The following is a 26,861-nucleotide window of genomic DNA, read 5'->3' as shown; positions in this document are numbered from 1 at the left end:
CGGCTTGGCTTGAAGCTTCTCGACGGCTGACCATTGACTAAAACATCAAAAGAGGCCATACTCACACATTTCATCACCAAATTGACAAAGATTTCCGGCATTCCCAATTTTTTCATCATTTTTTCTAGGAAATCCCACTCTACTCTGTCATACGCCTTGCTCATGTCTAATTTGAGACCCAAGTACCCTTTCTTGCCCTTCTTCTTCTTTCAGAGGTAATGGAAACACTCATAGGCCACAAGCACATTATCCATAATCAATATTCCCGAAACAAATCCGCTTTGTGACTCATGAATTATAGAAGGAAGCACAAGCTTCAACCTGTTTGCTAGGACTTTTGTCACAATTTTATACAAGACATTACAAAGACTAATAGGTTTATAATCGACAGGAGACTCACACTCTTTTTTCTTAGGAATTAAAACTATATGAGTCCGATTAATAGCCCCTATATCCCTATATTATTTAAAATATCTAAGACTTTCCCAACTACATCATTCCCTACTACATCCTAAAATTTTTGGAAAAAATATTGCAGATATACCGTCAGGCCCGGGGCCCTTTGTAGGGTGCATTTGGAAAAGAGCTTTACGAACTTCTTCAGCATTATAAGGGGCGTTCAAGCCTGTGAAATGTCTGTCACTTATGGTTGGTTCCACCAAGTCTATCACTGGTTCCGCTTCAATATAGCAACTCGTAGCAAACAAGTCTTGAAAATAATTCACAAAAATCTCCGAAATTTGCTCTTCTTCGAGATAGGAGTTTCCAGCCTCATCTTTGATTTGAGAAATATGATTTCTCGCTGCTCTTTGTTTGGCTTTATTATGGAAGAAAGATGTGTTTTTGTCCCCATTTTTAAGCCACTCTTGTCTACTCCGTTGCTTCCAATACATCTCTTCTCGTCTCTCAAGCTCATCCATACAATCATCAAGGGCCTTCATTTGTGATATCACATCATCAGTTTGAGCTTCACCCATCAAGAACTTCATTTGAGCCTTACAGGCACCAAGCTCCTTAATGAAATCACCAAATTTCTCTCTACTCCACGCACTAAGTTTTAGTGAAGTAAAAGAAATTTTAGAACATAAATCACCTTCACAACCCCACGCATCCGACACTATATTGGCACAATTTTGGTCACGGAGCCACATCTCTTCAAACCTGTAAAGCTTTCTTTTTTTCTTTTTTTTTTTTGGCTCGGGACAGCTTCTTTAATTCAAAATAGCATAGGCAAATGATCCGACCTCCTCTTTGTAAGATGAGTAACAAAAGATCCCTGGAAGAGATCCTTCCAAGCACTATTGGCGAGAAACTTGTCAAGTAGTTCCTGAATATATTCCACACCTCTCCTATTGTTTATCCATGTGAAGTTGTGTCCAATGAAACCCAAATATTCTAGATGGCAATAGTATACTGCATTTCGAAGGATTTCAGCCTCATCAAAGTTAAAATCCCTCCCTCCTATCTTCTCGTGCGAGTGCAACATTAAATTCAGATCGCCATAAGAGTTTTAAAAAGTTGGCTAGTCTTGAACTTATTTTCTTCTTCTAGGAAACCATAGAGACCCAAAAAACGCCACTCCTCATGATTTACAGAGCGCACCATAGCATCAATATGGTTCAAAGATCATGATTGCATCGAAACATCAATATTGTTATTCCACAAAAGAGCCAAGCCTCCTTTCCTTCTTCTCCCTTCACCTTCAAACTCAACAGTATGTCCACAAGAGAACTTTATTTTTTGTTTTATTTTTTCCATCTCAAACGCTTTTAATCTCGTCTCCGAAAGAAAAATTAATTGGGGATTTTCAAGAAACACTATGCGTTTTAAAGCGTTTATTGCAGCGATACTCCCCAAACCCCTACAATTTCAAGCTAGGATGTAACTCATTTCTCACCAAGATCCCAATTGGTGGGGCTGGCCACACTATCAACATTACTTGACAACATCCTTTTCTTACTAGAGCTGTCAAAAGCTGACCCGATCCAAAATACCGACCCGAACCCGATTATTAATCGACTCATCTGAACCCGAAAAAATGGGGACCCAAACCCGACCTGACCCGACCTGAAAACAACCCTAGACCCGAGTTGACTCGAGTATGTGAGACTCGAACCCGAACATGAACCGACCTCGAGATGACCTGGCCTGAATATAACCCGTAAATTATTGACCTGAACCGAACTCGACTTGAACTGAAATTGACCCAAACCCGTTTTAACCCGTCAAAATCCGAATTTAACCCAACTTGTTACTAACCCGACCTGTTACTAACCCGACTCGAAATTCAACCCGTCCTGTTACAAACCCAACCCGAAATCAACCCGACTTGTTATTGACCCTACCCAAATTCAACCTGGCTTGTTATTGACCCGACCCGAATTTTACCCGACCTATTACTAACTCGACCCAAAAATTCAACCCGATTTGTTACAAACCGACCCGAAATCAACACGACTTGTTATTGACCCGACCTAAATTCAACCCAAATTGTTCTTGACCCGATTTCAAATCACCTTAAATTCAATTTAGACCACCTTATTATTGTTGATCAAAGCATTTTGTATAAGGAGACCAAGTCAGTCCAGGCCAGCAAAAGAAAGGAGCATCATCCCCAAATTTAAGAGTTAAATATAGTACTCCGTATATGTTTGTTGTATGGTCAAAGGAGATAATTATCTTCCTAAATTATAAGCTATAGTTCCCTAGTATGTTGCCATATATATTATAGTCAAAGGAAATAATTAGCTTGATAAAAATGATAATTATCTATTTATAATTAGTTGAACCCAAATATGACCCGACCTGATTGTAACCCGCAAATTATTGGCTTGAACATAACCCGACTTGAACCCGAGAATAATCCTACTTGGAAATGACCCAACCTGATTATAACTCGCAAATTATTGACTTGAACCGAACTCGACTTGAACTCGAGAATGACCCGACCTGATTATAACCCGAAAATTATTGACTTGAACTGAACCCGACTCAAACCCAAGAATGACCCGACCTGATTCTAACCCGCAAATTATTGACTTGAACCGAACTTGAATCAAACCCGAGAATTACCCTAACCCGTGAAAACCCGAATTAAACCCAACCTATTGTTCACCTGACCCGAATGTAACCCGACTTGTTATTAACCCGACCTAAACCCGACCCAAACCCGATAAGATGTATGGCCCAACGTGACCTGACTCAAGCATGACCCAACCCGAACCTGACCCGCATAGGTTACGGCATTAACCCGAATTAACCCGACCCGAGTTGACCCGACCTACTCTTACCCGACCCGTTTACCCGAATTGACAGCTCTACTTCTTATTCCTAGCAGCCTTCTCACTCGACTCCATCTCTCTTTATCCCTCTCTTCTACTTCACAATCCTTCCTTTTCCTTCCTATGAGAATCATTTCAGCATTCATACTATGATCAGTCCCTAGGATCTCTTTTCCACCCTTTCACAGCCCCACTATCTCCCTTTATTGCACTACTCCCACCTAGACCTTCATTTTTATTTTTCTCCGAAGTAGCAAGTACTACTAAAAAAGAAAACATCACTCCCTCCAATCTTCTCATTTTCTGCACTATCAACATTCTTCTCCTTCACAGGTTCTTTATGCAACTCCACTTCACCAAATTTATCCAACAACTCATTCACACGAGATGCCTCTTCGGGATCAGAAACATGTTTCTTTGGTTTAGTGATAAAAAGAGGACGAGCACACTTCGTACTGCCATGATCAGCCCCTTCATTCTTAAACCCCATGCTATATTTCCATGGGGATGCTTCCATCCAAGCACCATATGTAGTGACCGGATTATCCTCATCCCTGTACTCATCACAAATCTTTGTACCATGACCCATAAGCCCACAATAGAAGCAAAAAAGTGGAGGTTTCTCATACTTCATATCAAAGAATTCCTTAATTCCACCCCTTAACTTTAATTTAACTTGTTTAGCCAAAGGTTTTCGAACATCAACTAGAACTCGAATTCTTATAGATTTATCAATACCCACCCTAGCATCACTATCCATCTTTACAAAAACCCCTAATTTATTTCCAATTTTTTCAACATTGCTAATATTTAATCTTCCCTTAAGAGGGAGGTTGTATTCCCTAATCCACATTGGCAAAAAGAAAAGTTCAATATCAGAAGGTTTTACCGATTCTATTGTTTCGCCAAGGATCAAAGCATGTTTTTTATCACGGTTGCTCCTCAAGAACACGATTTTTGTCTCGCCAATGATAGAATTGGAACATGAACACGTTTTTCCCAATGCTCGTAATATCAACACCATGCTTAGGTTGCCACACTCCTTTGATTGTTGAAATAAAGGCATTAACATTAATGTTACGTTCAGTCCAAATCTTCCCAACTGGGGCAAGTTCTATACGATCATCATCATCATCATTCTCTCCAGTCTCGTCCCAATCAATTGCTTCATTCGAATCAACCTTATTATCATGATCTTTATTACTATCTTCACCCCCCTCCTTCTCTTCTATCGAGAGGGATTGGTTTGTGAATTCCATAACGAAAAATAAAGAGCAGCAATGCAACAAGCACTACGAAAATATGAAAACTCAATCTAAAATCGAGAAGAAACCTTGAAAAATAGGAAACCCTAGCCAGGGAGATTAGAAGAAACCCTCTCAAGGAAAACCTAGAGGGAAAATAGGCTCAGGGATATAATGTTCTTTGCTGCTCCATAAATACCATTTCTCCACCTTCATTTTTTGTTATTAATTTACAAGAATGTTAATCAAGATTTTTTTTCACTTGCTCATAATAGCTATCAACGAGAGAAGGCTTAACCAAACTAAGTACGCAGAAACTTTTTCAAAACCACAAAATGCACTTTAAATTGATACCAAATGACATGTTATCAATAATATTCCTTGATTAATTAACATCATATTGTTCAAATAGGCTAGAATAAAGTCAAAAATAGTAAATTACATCATTGACCACCAAAAGGTTTGCTTATAAAATAATGGAACGCTCATAATATACTAATGTCCACAAAGTTATAGTCAATGATATGGAGTTTGATGCACGGTTGAAGCCTCACTTGATTGACCTTGATCTTATGAGCGGTTGCTTCTTCTTGACCTCTTCCACTTCCACTTCCACATCCACTTGCAAGTGTACTACCATCAGTGGAAACTTAGGAGATCATGTTCATGGAGATAAAGGGAGGCAGTAGATGTCGTGGCTTTTTTTATGAAGAAAAATAGTCTCTAACTTTGTTAGTTGAAGTTAGAAGGAAAGGTGTTAATGCCACATCTGATAGGAATGGTGTACTTCGAACAAGTGTATTATTTCGATAGAGGGTTCGGAGCTACTGAAAAGCTATTTATTCAGTAAGTTCAAGTAATCGGAATGCCTAGATGGAGGCTGCTTCCGATCAGTAATATTAATGCATAATTAGTATTACAGCTTAATCTTGACTGAACCCTTCGGGTTACACCCAAGCAACTAACAATCTGACACGACGAATTAATTCGGAAGGAATTAATGAGTCGCTCGAGTAATAAATATTTACACGTCGGAAATCGAGCTAGGAGCGTCGAAACCGAGCGTCGCAAGTCGATTCGAATTAATTAAAGACGAGACGGTAAAATCACTAATTAATCAACAATTTACCGAAATACCCCTAGCATCGGAATGCCCCGAGCAAACCGAGTGCTAGGGGCATTTGGTATAGCAAGGTGGCTAGCATGCGCGCCAAGCCGAGCCTAGCATGGCTGGCTAGGTGCTGCGGCATGCTAGCGCACCATGGCTAGCTGCAGGGCTGCCAGCACATGGCTAGCAAGCCATGCTAGCATGTGCGTGGCAGCCGCAGCATGCTAGCAGCCCAACACGCATGGCGCTACGACCAGCCGCACATAGCAGCAGCGTAGCGCGCATGGTGCTACGGGCAGCCGCACATAGCAGCAGGCTAACCGCACTCCAAGCGTCAGCTGGGCTGCTTGGGTGCCTAGGCTCGGCCTGCCACGTGGCGGCAACTCGTTAGGGCACATGGCACTAGGGAGCCGGTTCTTGGGAAGCCTTGGGGATCAAGTTTTGGTCCCCCCCCCTCCCTTGTGGTCCTTACCTAACCCCTTCTCTTAGAATGCCACTTATTGATTAATTAGTTGTTAGCTATTTTCTTTTGTTTATGATTAATAAATAAAAGGAGAAAATTGATTTTACCAACTCTCCCACATTGATGGGAGAGTGGAGTTCTCATTGAGTTTCCCTATAAATCCCACTTGGGAATTGGGAAAACTCACTTGAGTAAGATCTCAATTAGACATTTCCACTTGAGAGAAAACCTATAAGCTCATTCATTACTCGGGTAGTCTTTCTGGTCGGACTTGGCTAACCTCCAAGTAGTAGACCGATCGGGTCGCGTTGTGGGTGGACTTCGTCGGAGATCCTCGCTCTTTATGAGGCTCGGCTTTCTCAAGTAAGAGCTTCATCCGATCGAGCGAAGCACGCTACATGGGTAATTTAGTCTTTTCTCTATTCTTGTTATTTATTAATTTTGTTATATTAATTATGAGTTTGTTCTTGGGCTCAGGTTTTATTTCCGCGGTGAGCTGGACTCATCGAAACCCAACAACATCATCAATTTTATGAGCCAAATTAGTCTTATAAGTTAAAAGTTACCTGTTGAGTTTTTCTTAGCAGGTTAAAGATAAATTTTCTTGTTTAAAGAAAATATACAATAAAGTTTATAATAGTGATGAATAATTAAAAGTTTGTCTAGTTTAAAGAAAACCAAGTAAAGTTTGTATATTTATATTAATTTTTCCTTATTATTATTATTATTATTATTATTATTATTATTATTATTATTATTATTATTATTATTATTATTATTATTATTATTATTATATCTCAAAAACAAATAATGTCATTACTATTATTATAATTTATTTATTTATTTTTATAATTATTATTATTATTATTATTATATCTCAAAAACAGATAATTTCATTACTATTATTATAATTTATTTATTTATTAATTATTATTATTATTATTATTATTATTATTATTATATCTCAAAAACAGATAATTTCATTACTATTATTATAATTTATTTATTTATTTATTTATTTATTTATTATTATTATTATTATTATTATTATTATTATATCTCAAAAACAGATAAAGTTATACAATCTATAGAAAATTAATGGGAAGCCAAGATACAATCTAGCTAAAGAAAAGTCTATCCTACTAAAATTATTATTTATTTATTTATTATTATTATTACTAAACTTTTCTAATTTAATTATTTTAGTAAACTAAAAATGTAATAAATATCTTGATAAAATAAGCGGATTCATTGTCGAAAAATGACAATCTATTTTTTTTATTAGTGTGTTCAATCAACATAAATAAATTATATTTAAATTATTCGTACATTAACAAATTACGTAAAACTATATATGCATTAACAAATTATGTAAATCTTCTATATATATATTTACGTGATTATGTCTATGAATATTTTTTAATAATTTTCTCATTTGGATTCTTGATCAATGATCTCACCATGTGTATTTCCTGTTAATCAAGCAATACTACCATCCAATTACAGTACTCGTATCAATATGAACGATAACTTCACTCCCGAACGTAGGATTTAGATGATTTCAAGAACTATTGTAAATAGAGAGTCTTTTATGGACTTGATTTGAAAGTAGCACAAGCTTGAAAAAAATGAGCATGCACATATAATTAAAGAGAAAGTATTGGGTTTCTCAAAAAAAAAAAGGGTTTTTCTACATTATAACCCTCTAATTTTCTGTTTTCTACGATGTGCCCTCCCTTTTTGAGAAATCTACACTGTAACCTTAAAATACATTTAGTTTCTATACGCTAACCTTGCCGTTAACAAATTTCGTTAGTGGGGCCTACTCACCATTTTATAATATTTTTTTATCAATTTGCGTGTTGAAAATGGTTCTGTTAAAGGTTTTGGGGGTATTTTGGCCTTAAAGGTCCAAATTGAGCTCAGATTTAGCAAAATAATAACACAAATGCCTCGTTTTGCATATTAAAAAATGTCTCGATTTGCGCGTTTACGTATTTAATATGCAAAATAAGACATTTGCGTCATTTTTTGTGAAATCTGAGCTCAATTTGGACCCTTTAGGACCAAAATACCCCCAAAACCTTTAACGGAACCATTTCTAACACGCAAATCGATAAAAAAATATAACTAACGGAATTTGTTAACGGCAAGGTTACCGTATAGAAGCTAAATGTATTTTAAGGTTACAGTGTAGATTTCTCAAAAAGAGGGGGCACAACGTAGAAAACGGAAAATTAGAGGGTTATAATGTAAAAAATGAAGGAATTATGTCTTCGATAAGTGCAATTACTAGATATATCAAGGATCACTATTATGGAGATAATAAGTTCATTCTATTGGGGCGTCATCCTCTGTTGCTAGACTATGAGAGATGATCTTTGGGCTAGTCAAATGGTCCAAAGCCCTTTAGAATGGATCCTATATTGGTCACACACAAGGGTATTGGGTTAAGCAAGTAAGAGGCCCATTAATGGGCCTCATGAGCAATTAACTAATCATGAATTGGATTGGGCTAGCATAGTTGGATTGGAATTAGGTTTTGGGCTTTTGACATGGGCTCTTATTTAGAGATGAGATCTATAAATAAGATCCATGCCTAGGGTTTGTAAGAAGGAGTCATAATTCACACACTGTGAATTTTGACATCAATGCAACCAATCCCAAAACCCTAACCTTCTCTCCAACTCACGGCCCTCATCCTCCCCTCACGTCCGTACGGCCGGCCACCCCTTGGTGGCGCATGTGGTGGTTATCGTGGTGGTTCTTGGTTAGTATGTCTCTCCTCTCCGTTGAAGGTTGATTGAAGCGTTCAGTCACGACTAACTAGCATTAGTGGAGGTCTTAATCTGTGCCCGTGGACCAAGTAGAGGAATCACGCTTGGGGTTCTTTATCTCCCTTTGTTCTTGCTCGATCGCACGTGGAATCACGCTTCAAAGGTACAATTATTTGTGCTTTATGTGTTATGCATTAGATCCTTGGATTAGGTACTGTATGAATATGATTCATGTTTATTTCCGCTGCGTAGTACCTATAAACTCCTACAGAACCCAAAAAAAAAAAAAATATTGGTTGCGGCAAGTCGTACCAAACAATTCGTGCGTTAAGTATATATGATATGCATTATTTAATATAGGATATATATTATTTGATAGTGGATATGTACAACTTATTGGAGGATATGTGTTATTTGATAGAGGATACGTATATTTTGTTGTAGGATATACATTGTTTGTTATAGAATCTGTAGTATTTGATAGAGGATATGTACAATTTATCTTTGATAGAGGATACGTACAGTTTGTTAGAGGATATCATCATATAGCCAATAGAATCATCCAGTGTATATATAATATCATAAACACAATTATAAATTATATCATATAGCCAATAGAGGATAACATCCAGCCTGTATATGATAGCATAGACACAATTATAAATGATATCATATAGCTAATAGAGGATAACATCCAACTCATAAAAAGATACTCGTATCATAAAAACAATATAGGATGCTAAAAAAAAAATAGAGGATATATCATCCATCATATAGATTATATTATAGATACAATACATGATATCATCCAATCTTTAGATGCATGATATCATCCAGATAATTAAATGAATAAAATTATACATATTTTATATTTAGTAATCTTTATTTTTTAATAAACAAATACAATAATTATCTTCCTATATAATTGTATTTACTCAGTAAATGTACAAATGTTAGTTTACATTATAACTAAATTAATTAAAAAAGTAGGTGGTCTTTAATTTTTTTTCTTTTAGATACAAATAAAGATTAGGATTTTTTGGAAATAACCACCTACTTTTGTTGTCATTTAGTAATTACCACCTACAATTCATTTTTTTTTTCCACCTACTATTTTTAAAAACATGAAAATTTCCCACCAGATTTCCCAAGCCCTCATACATGACGTCATCATGCCTTCTTTTTCCTCGATTCTCATGCTCAATGATTTTTTTTTCAATATAAATAAAATAAGATTAGGGAAAAGCATTTAGTAGTTGATTTAACATAATTTAAGCTCACATGAACATAATTAAGTCACTAATCATTTAGGGTTAATTCCAAATTTGGGAAATTTTTCAAACTGAGATAATTTTTCAAATTAAGCATTATTTACATTGATTAACTCTGTATAGAACTAATAAATTTGCTCAATTTAGGTTTGTAAATCAAAATTTAGAAAAATGTTTGATTTTAAAATATCCCTAAAATACATATGAACCCTAATTTTTCATATCAATAATTAGTAATAATTTCTTAACAATAATATCAATTTCGGTACTAATTGAAGACATATTACGTTAATCGTTGCAAAGTAGTCCCAATTTCATGAATTAATCACTAAATAACAAACTCCTAATTTCATTTCAAAACCCTAAATGATGAACACCATTACACCATCTTATAGTTAATCCTAATTTTGTAAATTAGGTACCTAATTTAGTGGTTTGTTTGCATAATTTAGATTTGCAATTCAAAAAATCGAAGATCAAGATTAGAAAAAGGAATGAAATTGAAAAAATCCGTCGGTGGGGCCCATAATGACGTCATGTAGGCAATCAAGTGGGAAATTTTCATGTTTTTAAAAATAGTAGGTGGTAACATACAAAAAAAAAAAGAATTGTAGGTGGTAATTACTAAAACGACAATAATAGTAGGTGGTAATTGTCAAAAAATCCTAAAGATTATACGAAGGAGTAACTTGTGGGTTGTGGCAGTACAACGAAAAAATAATACGAAGTATATTTGATTTTGATTTCTCGTCGGTTTGGCATTGAGTTTCGTCTTCCAACCATTGAAGGTCAACAATGGCGGAACCACCATTAAAGGTCCCGTACTTAGCTCATGGGTATAACATAACATGCTCATTTCTCAACTAAAATACATGCATTTGTTATCAAAACGCTCACAATTCAACAAACACATAGGACAATCAATTTCAACAATTATACATCACACAAGAAAGCCCCAAATCGATTTTTTGGCATTTTTCGAAATATCCGAGAATTTTAAGCAATTATAATTCAAACATAAGTCATGGACAAATATAATCAACAATCAACGAGTTTCTCGCAATCGAGGATACCACCGCCAATAACAATGCCGCCGATGGGAGCCATCATCGGTATAAAGCAAAAACCCCACGAAAAATTTGACCAGGCTGAACTGACGCAATAGTTTGTGATAATTGAAAGCAAAAACAAGTAACACTTAGTTTATCAATTGAACAAACTCCTAAAATCCAACAAATTAACACCTAATATAATAGCAAAAGAGCACAGAAAATCGACCTTATTAAATCAAAATAAAAAATCAGGTGTAGCAAATCTACAAAATTATTAGCAGTCACGTAGTTAACTATCAGGGATAAATTGTTGAAATGTGGCATACAAAATGAGTCTTAAACATGGAACTTAAAAAAGGCAGCACAAAGTGATTAAAAGCAAAAACAGCGAAGTATGTAACACTGGCATCTGAGCTTACAACTTCAAAATCATATAAAACTTAAGTCAAGGACGAGCTTTAACATCAAGTTTAACATAGGAGTTCAATTATTAATAGGAGAGATAGTCTATAAATTAAGCAAGTAAACCAACTTACCAGTAGAGGAGCAGTAGCACCTGAAGATCGTTGCGGGACGCATGGCGAACATTGACGACGGCATGCTGAGGGATTGCAGGTAAATCATACAAAACTTAAGTCAAGGACGAGCTTTAACACCAAGTATCAAAGTAACATTTGTCATTCCATTTCCTTAGCACAATCAAATCAGGCAAGAGACTAATAGTCAACGCAATAGAGCATTTGGTTCTTAGCATTATCAATAATTAAGAAGGCAATAGACTAATAGTCAACGCAGTGAGTATTTGGTTCTTTGTATACATAATGCTAAGGCATAATATCATTGTAGTAACCAAGCTAAACTTAGTCTAGTGGTAAGATTGACACCTTCCAACCTTGAGGTTGGGGGTTCTATCCCCACTAGTGACACTTTGAGGGTGGGAATCCCTTACCCTTTCCCCTCACTCTCAAAGTGTCGGACCAAAAAAATCGTGAGGGTCGATCAGGGTCTCTCCGGATGGAGTAGATCAAAAAACGTAAAAAGCCTAATCACCTCTCCTAGTTTAAGATAAGAGAAATCCCTCAAATGAGTCCCATGAGATTTGATCCCTACACCTTAGGGATACGAGGGAGCAATGCCACTACCTCCTCAACCTCATTCCTGTTTTTTGATGGAGAGTGGTTCATTTAAAATGGTGCGACTATTTCAAGTTTGCTTTGGAGGCTTTTTTTCTTCTTCTCTTTTCGAAGAAGTCATTTCACATCAGTACAACCTAATAAGTAATAACACAGCAGCTTAATCAGATTCAATAAAGATTACCAGGCCAAGAAATTCATCTATTTCATCAGATAAGGAATAAGTTTATTTTACATATTCTGTACACGAATTCCCACATGATATACATCATATACTATCCTCTAGCTAGTTGAAAAAAAGATATTTAAAAAATCTGCCCAAGAATCACCCGCTCAGAATGGAGATGCATTATCTTTTCTGCAGATGAACCACAATTCAGAGAGCCAATGAACATCTTATTGCAGCTCCGGAAAGAAGTCACAGGACGATGATGAATAATTTCAGATTTTGCTTCAACTTGCAAAATTTGTGCCACAATTTTAACAGCATTGCTGCTGTTCAGCAGTACAATCCTTCAGTAATATAGGATGCAATGCAGCTTCATATACACAGAAGCTGGACCAACTGAGCAAATTGATGTTCCAGACAGAGACCTTATAAGTGCAGATTAACAAGTATTCAGTTAAGTACATTGTGAACTCGTTCAAGGAGTTGCACCACCTGGTCAACTGATACAGGTGAATGAGGAGACCTGGAGCTTGATGAAACTTCGGCAGTTGCACAAGGTAATCCCAACACAGCTTCTTGTTGGATGCTTGTAAGCTCCAAAAACTGAGCCAACATGTCTCCATCAAGCATTGTAGGCACCACACCCTGATCAAGTGAGGAAAAAAGTAACCAACAGAGCAAATTGGAAAAGAACAAAAAAAAAAAAAAAAAAAAAAAACCTCTTATCTAAGTTTTAAATGTCTAAATAGATAAGAGGGTTGGCTGTGGGCCCCATTAAAGTCACCAGAATACCCTCTCTCTTACTAATATAAGTAGATGTGCTCTTACAAAAATGGGATGTCAAGACAGGACAATTGGACTGGAATGTCTGCGGTATAGCTTATAAGGTAACTTGGTGATTCCATCTATATTTATACGACTCTGCCGTTCATGTTAGAAACTTGCAATTCATCTAACAGAAAACTTCCTAAAGGCTATGGTGGTTATAATATGTAATTTAAACATAACTTCTTTCACACAATCCAAAATTTTAAATGTGATTTAGTGATGAAAAGAGCATGAAATATGTAATAAAATCCATTTTTCATATATATACTTTATACAAACTTTAAGGGGATTACGAAAATAACAATTCTCTAATGAAACCCATCGTTTCTTTTCACTTGATAACTTTTTACTCAATTGGACTTTATGCTCATTTGAAGAGCGCTCCTAATGAACAAAAAAATACCCTTTGATACAATTAACTCTAGAGGTATCTTACCCTCCCATTCTACTACCCTGTGCATCTGTTTATATTTGCATATTATATATTTATATTTGCCGATTTGCATTAAGGTTACATCAGGTAATTGTTTTAAAAGTAGTATCTTAGAAGAGTATGATAAGTTTCAATCCTAGATACTAAAATGACAAATAATTGCTAAACGCGTGAGAATGAACTTAGGGTGTGTTTATAGTTAAGACTATAAATTTACACACAAGTTAATACACAAGTTCAATAAAGTCCATAAAAGTTTAACTTAAAACATTAAGATGTCAAAATAAGTTGATGAGAAGACCCTTTAATAGACCAAATCAAACACGAAAAAGAAATATCCTGATATACCTGGTTCTCACGACTACGAAACTCGCTATGATTGTTCCCAAGTATAGGAGCAGTAAGAGGATGAACTGCAAGTCTGGCTTGTACAGGCTTCAAAAGCTCATATTCCTCCCTGTGGCAAAATCAAAGAGAGCATAAATGACGTACCAAAACCAGATTAACTCATTGAACTACAAAGAACACCCACAGAACTAAAGAAGTACAACAATTTCATGGAGTTGTTCCTCTAAACCGGCCTTTGAACACCTTCAATAACATTATTTATAAGTAACAGGTACATAAATTTGCTAAATTGTCAAAAAAATGAAGACAATCAAGGGATTAAACAAAAGAAATCAGCTGAGACAAAACAGGTTTCTTTTTCCCTTCAATTCCACGGAGACTGCTTAGTGTCTCAAATTGGGATTTCAATAAGGGATACCTTCCTTGCTACTATGTAATGAAGTACATCACTTTGTAGGGTTCGACGCTTTAAAAGCAGCTACCATCAGGGCTGGCTAATACCCTACGCAAGTTGTGCAACGAAATAAGGCCCCCGATTTCAAAAGGCCCATGTTTTTGGAAAACAAACAAAACACAACATATGAAGGTTCACAAAAAATAATACGTAAACTATTAGCAATGACTCCATGGTTGGTTGTTAGCAAGATAAGATAACCCCACCGCAAGTAGCAGGATCAAATCCCAATATACATGCTTTGCAATTTATTTTTTAATTTATAAGATTTAGTATTATGCTTTGCTACTTCCTTTTTATGTTTTCACCTTACGTTTTTTGGCTTCGCTAATTCATATCATTTCTCTTGTCTGCACCTTCCTCTTCCCATATCCTTCGTATTCGTAAATTTTCTTTTAGCTAAATTCCTATTTTTGTCTTTTAAAAAAAAAAAAAAAAAAACAAAACAAAACAAAACCAAAAACAAAATTGCTCTTCCATCTCATTTTATTTGATTTTTTTTACCCTATTTTATTGTGTTCCATCTGAAAATACAGAGGAAATATATGTAACACTGTAACACATGTCTTTTTTTAATACTCAATATATAATTTAAAGTTCCAGGACCACTTGGAACATTTCGCTTCTGAGCATCCTTTAGCAGTAGTTTGCTCGGCCTCCTATACCAGAGACCAGGGCAAACTCATGAACGAAGCTATTTTAGTATGGAGTAAGATTTTTAAGGCTCAATTATAAAATTTGCACAGATCCTCGTAATTGTTTAGAACGGCCCTAGTTACCATCTAGATTGAAAAAATACTTAGATTTTTAAGAGTGTAATGGCCTCAAGCCATTGTTAGAGAGTGATAGCCTCAAGCTATTAACCTATCTTTTGTAAACCTTGCAATTTTCATTCGATATTCAAACTTCTATTTTTATTATACTTGCATTATAAAATCTGAATTTCAAAGCTAGATAATCAGTCCATTACAAAGTGTATGCTCTATATAGTATATCCTGTTACAACTTATAAATCTGCCAGTCATTTTAACTGGGAGGGAATCATTAGCTAATTTAATGATAAGATCACTGAAGAGACTTTCAAGATAAGGGAGTAAATAATTGGATACAAATAAATAAACAATTCATCTGTTAAAATGGTAAATGAGATATTTACGTAAGGTTAGAGGATAATAGCTTGGTAAACTTTACATTTGTCTCCTCTATAATAAAATTTTCAAAGAGGCAGTAAAGTTCACTACTAATCAAATAGTTTTGAAAACAATATAGTTCCAGATTCAAAAGAAAGGTACCTGGATATAGGGATGAAAATTAAAATGCTTCCGAGTAGAGTACTGGCCATGATACCATTGCGCAACAAATCAACAACACTATTACCACCATCACACCCTTTAAATCCATCTTCAGCAGGCATTTTATAAGAGAATGACCCCTACACGAACACATACAGCAATATGATAGAATGCCATGTATTAAGAGTGACAAAATGAAAATCACATAGCATTAGAGAAAAATATCACAGCAATGTCCAAGAGGAACACAGTATCAATAGTGACAACATGATAGAATGCCATGCACTAAAAATGACAATGAAAATCACATAGCATTCAAGAAAACTTCACAGCAACGTCTAAGAAGCACACAATATCAATAGTGACAACATGATAGAATATATGCAATTTTCAATGCCTAAATAGTTTCCATGAAACAATCTATAAAGAAGAAAAGACATAGTAATTACATGAAAATAACAATTCATATGTGCAGCCTTAAACCTGGAAATGCCATCTTTCAAATAACGCCAAACCATTATCTCTAAAGATGAGACAAACATAAGAGTCATAGTGGCCCAATTGCATAAAATGAATTGCTGCATACACTAGTTTCCCTTCATCACCACTAAATTTGTTAAATTTATTTGCTCCATTACCACTAAATATAAGTAAATGTAAGTTTTAATTTAACAAAGATAAGTTCAGCAAAAATAAGCTAATGAGAATAGAGCCAGTGTTGCTCCTTTGTTATGAATTCATGACCGATTTATTTTGCTCACAGAAAGAAGACAGAAAATAGAGAGAAAGATTGAATCTTTCATTAATATACTAAGTTTCTTTTAACAAACTAGTAGCTTTAGGTACCACTCTCCATATAAGTGAAAAGCAACCATTCACCAAGGTAATGACTTTAAACAACAATTACCTGCCTACTCAGTTTTTCTCTCTCACTATCTACATACATGGTTTCAATCCTAGGATGATTCTAGACTGAGCTTTTGTCTCATGTGCACAGGTGGCGTCTCTTGGTTCATTGCATATTCTCCCTTATTTATACTTGTAATAATTTGATGACATCTAAGTACTAACAATATTAGACTACCTGTATGCCCATCCCCTAGGTTGGTTCACTACAAGGAGCTTCCCGACAAAAGCTCAACTGAGATACACTAAAGCACAAGGCACTGCGAGGTGCCAACAAAAGAGCATCTGAGTAGTCTTCAGACAACGCAGATCAAGAGGCACACACCACAGGATGCCTCAACCAAGTGCAAGGCTTCCCTTCTTGCACATCTTGGAAGCTGCCTAGGAAAGGGATAAAAGAAAATAACTTGTGAGAGATTGACAGATTCGGAAGAATTTTCAGTCTTTAATCCATCTCATCAACTTGCCAAAGGTATTGACTATTTTCTCTCTACATTTTCTTTTCTCCCTCCCTTTCTCTATTATAGTAGATCATGTGTTTCCCACTGCCTCCCATTTGATTATTCTTACTTTTCTTTTCAAACATAGCTTTCTTCTAAATCTTCTTCCAGATTTCTTTTTTTGTCAGTAATTGTTGATAGAGATATGAAAATCCCATCTCTTCTTGACTTAGAGGAGGCAGTAGAGTGTTGGGAGAAGGACTTGGGCCGGATGCTGACTGGTTAGGAGGTTGAAATCATGCGTACTTACCGCACTTGGCTTAACTTTTTAACCTTGTAAAACAGTCTAAATAAAATGTTAATCCAGACTAATTCAAGGAGAATAACCGGAGAAGGAGTGAGCATTTTATGCTCTTTGATACCATCCTTTGGTTTCACATCATCAAAATTTTCCACAATCAGGACAAACAGTGGTTTTTTTGTTTCTTTTGTTAATCATCTTCCAAGTACATATGTTTTAGATTTTCCATGATGATCCAAAATGATTTGCAGTCGGCTAACATGAATCGTCATAAGGAAATGTACCATATAAAGGAAAAGGGCATAACAAGATAATCAGTTGAAAGAGTTTGTAAACAGGTGAGTAAAGTGAGAAAAAGAAAGAGCATCCAAGAAAATATTAAGGTTGTTTTTAAAGAGAACCAAGAATAAAATTCAAGAAAGTTTTAAAAGAGTGGTTAAAACGTTGGAGTAAAAAAAACATATAAGGTTTGAGAAAACTTTAGCAAAGGATATCAATACAGTTCATAAAACACTAATGGGAATATGGGATAAAATAATAAGAGTAAATACTAAGATAAATTTAAAAAGTATAGATATAAAAAAGAATTAAATAATTAAATCAAAATAATATTGTTTTGATTTTTTTTATTTATTTACAATAAAGCTCAATACACATTTTAAAATAAACAATTATATGAAAGTAAAGCCTCATGTGAGTGGCTCAGCTCCAAACGATGACCCAGTTTTGCTGCCCTAGGGTTAGTATCCATGAGAGCTAATGTACTAATCAGCCCTAATGTCTTGAGGACCAAGATAGCACGCTGCAATGTTTTTTCTTCTACAGATAAGGTTATACACCTTTAAGAATAGGTATCTGAAATAAGGTTATACACCTTTAAGGTACTTGAGGTATCTGAAGTAAGGTAATCTGACTGACCTAAATTTATTAAGGCCTGATCGATTCTGATATGAATCTTCTTGGTCTTATCTCCTAGTCTAAGCATTGACCATATTTTACAACTAATTTCTAGGAAAAACATTATCATGTGGGGTCTCATTAGATTTGGCTCAATGTGTAATTTTCAAATATCAATTTTCATAATCTCTACATAAAAGTAATCAAAACTTTGTTTCCACAAAACAAATATAAAATTACATAGTATGCAGGTACCATTGTGTCAGCAGTTCACATAGTATGAAGGTTCCCTTGTGTCAGCACTTCACAATATGACAGGGGCAAGTGCCAAGTCCAAGCATCACAAAAAGGAAATTTAATTTTTAGGCCAATCTAAATGGATATAAATATAAAAATAAATTTACTGCGGTCGGAATTTCTCCTCAACTACCAGCCCAAAACTTCAATAAAAAATAGAATACGATACTTCATAAATTAAATAAGTACACTACACACTTTTTCAGATTAAACTATGTTTAAAATTATAGGTGAAACTTCTGTAAAAAGTATAGTCTCCGGAGTAATGCAAGGAATAATGAGAACAGATACTAAAAACAGCCTTTGACTTACCTTCTTGATGCTCATTGCAATCTCGCCTGTATAATATGAACAGCTCACTGTTAGGTTGCATTCAGGACTCGCATTGTCTGGGGCATTAGAGGAAAGATGTTAATGATCCTAAACATGTCATCTCCAAAAACAAGATACATTGTAGGAAGAAAAACCCCTACCTGATTAGCTAGATTTAAAAAATTAAGCTTATTGCCTACAATAATGAAAAAATAAAGCTAACCTTCCAAATGAGTTGAGGATGTTAGAACAGCAATGCTTCCCTTACGATCCGAAACAAAGGCAGTGCTGGTATCAGTAAGGAGACAATCAGCAACTAACCTCTGACCAGGATCACAATAGATCTGCTCCAGTTTCTTTGCAGTCTTGTGTTTTTGGTCATGGAGACAAGTGTTAGCACATTCATAGAACAGTTACCAAAATAATGTTGAGAATCAATTTTCATACCCAAAAAAAAAAAAAAAAAAAAAAAAGGTTATCACTAATCACAAACATACAATGGAGAATTTACTGGAAGAAGCCAGCAGTATTTACCTCATGATAATCATAAAACAGCACACCATCACGACAATCACCAACAGCAATCCTTGTGAAGTAAGCTGTCAATGAGACTATCATAAACCGCGTTCTTTCAACAGCATACCTTTTAAGTCTCTTGGGATTATCATTTTGAAAGCCACATACATAGAACTGAAAATAAAAAGAAGATTGGATACTCAACATCGTCAAGTACATCTAATAATCATCAGGATAAGAGGAAGGATAGCAATTTACAGCGTTGCCAGAAGAAGCTAAGAAGTACTCATCAAGGTAAGGACATATTGCAAGCACCACTCCAGGCCAAGTAATTGCACTAAGAAATTCTAGTTGCCAAGCTTCAGAATCTTCAAGCTTCACTTCATCACAGCTATTATCATCTGGGCTACTGCAACGGCTGCTATTAGACATCCTTTCAGCAGTGTATCCAGCAGCTTCACAAACTGGCGAAATATGTTGCATAGATGAACTCGATTTCAAACGCATTGTCATTGACCCACTATCCGAATTGTGCGAGTGCTCTAGGCGGAACATAATTAATCGACCCTTTGTACTGCCAAAGTTATGTCCAGTTAGGATGCACACATAAACAGGACATATTAAACTATTAACTCGAAAGTCATAAGAACGGAAATGCAAAAGGGAAATTTTATCTCGAACCAGATCCAAGTGCAGTTTTAAAGCTGAACTTAAAGAACCCCAAAAAAAAAAAAAGTCAGAAGATAAGGGAATCCAAGATACGACTAACCTTTCAGCCTCTCCACTAGGCATTATAGCTGGCCCAGAAGATAAACTGGTTCCAACCAACAGTACCTGCTGATTCCCAACCTGCACAAACTCCATGCATTTTCCAGTTTCACCCACATCAAACTTAAAAGCAGAGACCACAGACCCACTGAGGGGATCTACACAGCAAATATCAGAGGAAAACGGATCGATATCCAAATCAGTCCTCATAACGAGCAGCAACCTGCTCTCACTATGATACAAGACCTTTCGTGGAGTTCCACCCAGATGAATTTTCTGCACATTAAGCCTCTTACTATGCACCATCTCTACCTACAACATCAAGTTGTTTCTATATTATTAGTTATCACCAGCAAAAGATGTGTCTAATAACAAAAATACTACTATTATAAAAACAAAAGTTGTTGTTGGAGCAATATAGGTATGAGGTCCTATAATTAAATAGACAACAGGGCAATGTCAGAAGAAACAAATGTCCACGTATCTTTAAGTAAGAATATTTTAGACATAGGTCATAAGATCAGCTTTAACCGCCAAATCACCAGACTGAATGAAGAAGGATTTTCACTGATATAAACAGAGAGATTTTAATTTGTTTGAGGTAAATGACAGTTGGCTTTCATTTTGAGGATCCTTGTGTCCTTATCACAAGTGTTCCTATCAAACTCTTTATTCATTGACAGCTACACTCTTTAACAAGGCCCCATGTAGGAATGAATTAGCTACCTGACTTAATTAACCCAGCATATGGACTATAAAGGGAAAAAAAATCCAATAACAGCCCTAATCCCGTTGATCCAATATACTACAGAAACAACACTCACCAGATGTAGACAGTTCTCTGCTACAAATAGAAGTCCCTTTGGACATTCAGCTGAGCATACAGGAGTCACATAAGTTGAAGGTTCAAACGAGATTGAAATGTATGAAAGGCTGTGCCTAGCAGCTTGGACTAACCAAGGCCTGTCGCTGAGAGCAATAACATCAGCATCTAATGACTCGCTGAGAGGAACAAGGAAAACAGGGGTAATACCAATCCGACGAATAGCAATTAATAGGAGATGAACAGGATCATTATCCTTTGGCCTTTCATAGGAGTTGACACCACTAAGCTGTGGACCAAGAACGGCTGGAGCTGATGCCTTTAACAAACCAGATTTTGAACACAAAGTGGTCCTATAACAGGGTAGATCAGATTCCCAGGATGTTGTAGGCCACTCAAAGCGTAACAACATTCCATTTCTTAACCCAGAGAGAATATACAGCCTATCAACCAGCACAAGCCTTACATCCTGCGGAATACACCCACTGATAGCGGTACCAGTCGTGTTTGTCAGTGATATCATTCCAGCGGCAAGAACTCGTATTCCTTGACCATGCACATAAGATAGAATTTCCACAGATGGCTTGTGTGTACCAATCACAAATGTATTACCGATATCAAATCCAGCTGGGATAGGACCAGAATCTCTTCCTATACTGTGCATTTGTGGAATAGATATGCAAGACAATTCACTTTGAAGTCTAACATGTTGCATCTCATATATTTCATAGTCATACAATGATAGCAATTTAACACCAAGAATTATAAGGAAACAAGGATTTGCAGTGGCAACAATTATCATGTTGTGTCCAACAGCTCCTAAGCTTATACCAACTTTATCAGGAGACCAGGAAGTACATGTTGGTGAAGACATCGGAATACCATCTGGATGAGCAACTGAAGTAGGCAAGCAAAGTCTGACATAATTTTGATCAATCTGAACCAATACATTATCAACAACAAGACCACATGCTAATGTACAGACATCAGGCTGAAAACCAACTGACTCTGTTACATCAGTGAAGCTTACACCAACTGACAACACCCTGGTTTCCTCAACAAAAGAAAGCACAAGAAAAGAGTGATTTGAATCTTTTATTCTCATCTTAACAGTCCATATAGCAGTTATTCCTTCATATATAGGAGCTGTCCTTACTAATCTTTCCAGACTTGCACCATTTCTGATTATCCTCAATGATCCTTCAGGAGCCACTCCACAGCAAGCAAACATTTGATCCTGCTTTTCATCGTGATAATCCATGACTGACATGTCTAGGATGGGAGCAATATTTTGAATCGGACCTACATAAGCCAGATATTCATCTTTCATTTCACCAACATCTGCCAATTTTAGGACCATGCCATCGTCCATCTCCACAATTGCTGCCAAATAGCCACCGGTGGTCCATAATAATGCTATACTGGGAAGACCAACAAAAAGACAATGAGATAACAAGACCTCAGGACCATCAGGGCCAAAAGTGATTTCAATAAAAAAATATTCCCCTGTATCCACCGAAAATATCATCCTTGGTTTCGTATTTGTTCCTGGTTCCCAACTCCATGAACTTACAAACATAGGTACAGATTTAGCACTGTGCACATCCACATCGATGCTCATGGGATCATTACCCTTATTAAAATCCATCCCATAATCCTGCAACTCTAGCAAAGCACGAGCAGCAATGAAGCCTTCATCGTCACCATCCTGCATCTTGAAAGGGTCTTCCATACAACTCTTCTCCTCACTCGGGTTGATTGGAGTACTCAGGTCTGTTCTTTGCACACAAAAAGGATTACAAGCATCACTAAGATCCAAAAGTAAGATATCACCAACCCTAAATAAAAATGCAAGTCCCGGAGATCCATGAACTTCAGCAATAGTACGAGCTAAGGGTCCACTTTCCACAAACCTAGAAAGAATATGGATTGTATTCTCTCTGACATCCCAACCCAAAAGAAGCAGCTCATTCAAGGATGATTCCTTCCTGCAGATTATTATCTTTCTTTAAACTTGAGGCACATATAAAGAATGACCTTAGTCATCTAACTAGTAATCAAAATAACAAGATCCATGAGCATAGACAAAAAACAGCAATGTTTTCTTATCTGGAATTTTTTATCATCATACCTGGTGACAAGAATTGCTAGTACAGGATTGTTCTCCTTGCTCAATTGGTCAGAATGCTTTGAAATAAAGCACATGCTCCAAATAGTTCCATTTATATATGATATTGGAGGTGTTGGAGCAGACTCTACACTTATTTCCTCTACAGGCAATGAATTAACCAAGATAGACTGGCCGGTTTGCTGGAGTTCTATGTCAATCAAATCATCCTCAGGTTCAGGGGGATAGGTTATTCGCTAGAACAAAGCAAAGGAAAATTTCAACTTCATAAGAAAAACCCCAAACAGAATATACTTGAATAAAACAGAATAAACTTGCAGTACATTCCAGGATCAAGGATCATTTGCATATAGTAAACTCAAATAACTCTAATACCTTGTCAATCATATCAACATCGCTTGATTGTGAAACAGAAAAAAGAGCCACACGTTCTTCATAAGCACTAACGGCAATGTAAAACCCTCTGGAACAAATAGCACAATTAAACACACAAACACAATCAAAAACAAGAAATTGATGGAAAGCAGTAGAAAGAAGAGGGTAGTGAATTAGGGTGGGAGAATGTGAACAAAGATTGAAAGAGAACTAGAATTAAGAAGAACAATTAGGGAGAGAAATTTAAGCACAATATCAAGTTCATGGAACACAAAATTAAAATTACAACCAGGAAATTGACACATGGTCATAAACACAACACGCACACAAGATTATAGTGTGCCAATGTATTAGTCACATTAACCAGATCAAACATCTAGGCATCCAACACTCAAAGTCTCAAACTAGGACTCTCGTGTCATTTGTGATACCGGTGAGTAGAGATGCATTTACTAAATAATCCTTCTAGTGCAGCACTCATGGATAAATAGAAACCAGAAAAGCCCTCTGCTTTTAATTGACTGATGATCCAGCATTGAATCCATCACGCTAATTTAAACAGTTAAGAGTGTAGCAAGAATCTATTTATTGATGAGGCACCCTACATTTGCATCAGGGCAAAGCATAGCCAGGATATAGTCTCCAGATATGGATATGAAGAGGTGGCAAAATTACATTGCAATAACTCCAAAGAAAATACTTACAAGGCATCAACAGCAAGCATTCTACCAATCTGGTGTCTTGAGTTGCCAGGGACTGAAAGTTGAACATGAGTCACTGGAAAGAACCTAATCAGTCAGCGGAAGCACAAATATAAGTCACCAACTAAACCATAATTAGTTCACAACAATGAGAAACTATAAACACATCCAATTTTACTATTAAAAAGCAGAGGAGAACCCATAGAGGAAGGCTCTAGATGAGAGTATAACCTGTGCATTTCATTACAAAATGTTAGGAAAGAGAGCTTTCCAGAATCGGAAATGATAACCAACATGTCTTTCCCCATAACCTGCAGAAGGAATAAAATATGCATTCAATTACCCCGCAAGAAAAGTGATGTAGCCATTATGAGCAGTAAATGAGGGTTCCTTATATCATGTAAAACCTGTGAGTTATGTGTACGAAGTTTCTTAGTCCTAGGTAGAATAGCCATGTCTTTTATTATACCAAATACTGATTGCTCGCAGATAGATTGCACCACGCCATCCTCACTCATTTCTACCAACTCAATAGATGTCTCCTGCACGACACAACCCATTTAGACATATTCTGAATAGAATACCAATGCATAAGACACAATTGCTTCATTCTACATGATAACACCTTTCTCTGACTTGTAAACAACTCAAAATAGAACATACGGAATAGGCAAGAAGACAAAATATCTGCAGATGACCACTACATTTGAGACAAATTGACAAAAAGAGCGTAGTATAGAAACAAACAACCGAACAAAAAGAAAACACAACCTCTCATTTCACAATGATTATCAGTAGCGAATGAGAAAGTTAACTAACTCTAAATCAAAATCCCCTCATTGCCATTTAAGTAAATATCATGAAAATAGATACGATTAAGGGCAACCCAAACAATGCAATCGCAGAGATTTCAATTTTCAACAAAATGAAAAGTAATTGTTTTTCATGATGCCAGTGAGTAGATGCAGTAACTGGGGAGTTTTTCCCCCTAAATTTTTAAACACTAGCTCATTTTCATCACCCATACAAAGAACTTTTAACAGACAATAACACAGTTTTCGTAATCGATACAAAGAACACTAAATATGTTACAAAACTTATGAAACCTAGTAACACACAATCACAGAAATCAATTCACTATATTGAATTAAACCCAATAAAAATTGAACAAAACCGATTTCAAAAATTAATCAAAAATAAAAAGAATCCAAAATTCACTAAGAATTACAATCAAATCAAAGTTTGATTAAATTAAATAAGACCTTGCCGAAAACGATGTCATTGGAAGAAGGAGAACGAATATGGCCATGAACAACTTGAAGAACAACGGAGCTCGGAAGAACGCATTTAGCGAGATAGTGAGCGCCATTAGAAGGCTGAAATTCAAAATTTGATGCTGGTGTTGAAGATGATGATGATTCTGCTTCAGTGACCGCCATTTTTGTGGGAATTTCTGCAACTTTTTTTAGGGTTCATAGATGATATGATGTCGAATTAAATAGATTGACGATAAATTAGATGTAGAAAAGTGAAAATTAGGATTATTGATTTGATTGTGTCGAGATGAAAGAAGAATTTTTAGGGGGGAAAGAGAAGAATTTGGTTGGTTTTCTCACTCTTTTTCTTCCTGCTTAGTAGGAGTTATTTTTTCAAATAAAAAATTTGCCAATTTTGTAATTTTTGGAAGACTCCATATTACGGGAGTTTTTTTTTTTTTTTTTTTTTTTTCTCTTCTCTCTCTCTTTTTTGTGTTTCCTATTACAGGGAGTGTAAATGTGTAATAATACTAGTTTGACTAATTTCAGGAATAAGATTAAACTAGTGTGTGGCACGGGCGATGCCCAGACTTGCTAGTTTGTACTTGTTTAATTTGCTAATTAAATTCGACTGTTTAGATAGTAAGACTTGTTGGTTTTGAGTTTAAGTTTTGGTATAAACATTTTTTAGTTATCAAACTCAATCATTACATAATGGAAACAAATAGTATAATAAGACACAAATTAACTTATCTAAGTTAACTATAATTTTGATGGATAAAAAAAACACAATTAATAAATGGTTATGATGGTAAGACTCTTAACTTAAGACTTGTTGGTCTTGAGTTCAAGTCTTGTTATAAGCATTTTTTAGATGCAAACCAAATACATGTGAAAGTGACAGTGGAACATATTCTGTTTTAGGAACGCTTATTCAGTAAAGGCAATTTGGGGTGAAAATTCCTTTTCTCTCCCCACTCCCAAAGGGCCTAACCCGCTAACCCGAGTCGGGTTGACTTGTGAAATGTTCTAATCTGATAGACCTTTTCTCTTTACCATAAATAAAAAATAAAAAAATATTCCATTTACTGATAATTTCACGCTCTCTTCGATCTCAACAATGGAAGTTGAGGAGTTCTCAATTTCGCAACAATAGAGCTTGAGGATCGATATCAATAGAGGATGGAAAACTCACACGCAAATGATAAATATCTTTCCTTTGGAGTTAATTATGCCTTAAATTTGTATATTTTGCTTAGGATTTTCTTTGTTCCGCCGTCAAAATGGT

General features: G+C 35.8%; 2 protein-coding genes across 2 annotated transcripts; both read right to left on the bottom strand.

The window, feature by feature from the left end:
* Nucleotides 1–494: 494 nt before the first annotated feature.
* On the bottom strand, nt 495–1,151 carry LOC145581216 (uncharacterized). Its single transcript, XM_081638265.1, has one exon. It carries the CDS (start codon nt 1,149–1,151, stop codon nt 495–497), a length of 657 nt encoding a protein of 218 aa, XP_081494391.1.
* Nucleotides 1,152–12,500: 11,349 nt separating this feature from the next.
* Nucleotides 12,501–26,020, bottom strand: LOC145583171 (uncharacterized). The gene is made up of 15 exons (XM_081640343.1): nt 25,580–26,020; nt 24,725–24,859; nt 24,549–24,628; nt 24,321–24,404; nt 23,617–23,704; nt 23,245–23,477; nt 21,115–23,101; nt 20,292–20,602; nt 19,781–20,096; nt 19,541–19,696; nt 19,230–19,371; nt 19,007–19,083; nt 15,854–15,993; nt 14,108–14,216; nt 12,501–13,143 (listed from the first exon to the last, which is right to left on the bottom strand). The coding sequence occupies exons 1-15, from the start codon at nt 25,754–25,756 to the stop codon at nt 12,949–12,951; spliced, it is 4,230 nt and encodes a 1,409-aa protein (XP_081496469.1). The 5' UTR covers nt 25,757–26,020; the 3' UTR covers nt 12,501–12,948.
* Between the last annotated feature and the right edge of the window lie 841 nt (nt 26,021–26,861).

Source organism: Chenopodium album, chromosome 15, assembly GCF_948465745.1.
Source record: "Chenopodium album chromosome 15, dcCheAlbu1.1, whole genome shotgun sequence".
NCBI lineage: Eukaryota > Viridiplantae > Streptophyta > Magnoliopsida > Caryophyllales > Amaranthaceae > Chenopodium > Chenopodium album.
This window is presented reverse-complemented; position numbering and strand designations above follow the sequence as displayed.

Coding starts and splice junctions, on each gene's coding strand:
- LOC145581216 (XM_081638265.1), bottom strand. CDS start 1,151: ATGTGGCTCCGTGACCAAAATTGTGCCAATATAGTGTCGGATGCGTGG.
- LOC145583171 (XM_081640343.1), bottom strand. CDS start 25,756: ATGGCGGTCACTGAAGCAGAATCATCATCATCTTCAACACCAGCATCA. Junction 23,705..24,320: donor ATGCTTGCTGTTGATGCCTT/GTAAGTATTTTC, acceptor TATTTGTTCCAG/AGGGTTTTACATTGCCGTTA. Junction 13,144..14,107: donor TTCGTAGTCGTGAGAACCAG/GTATATCAGGAT, acceptor TCACTTGATCAG/GGTGTGGTGCCTACAATGCT.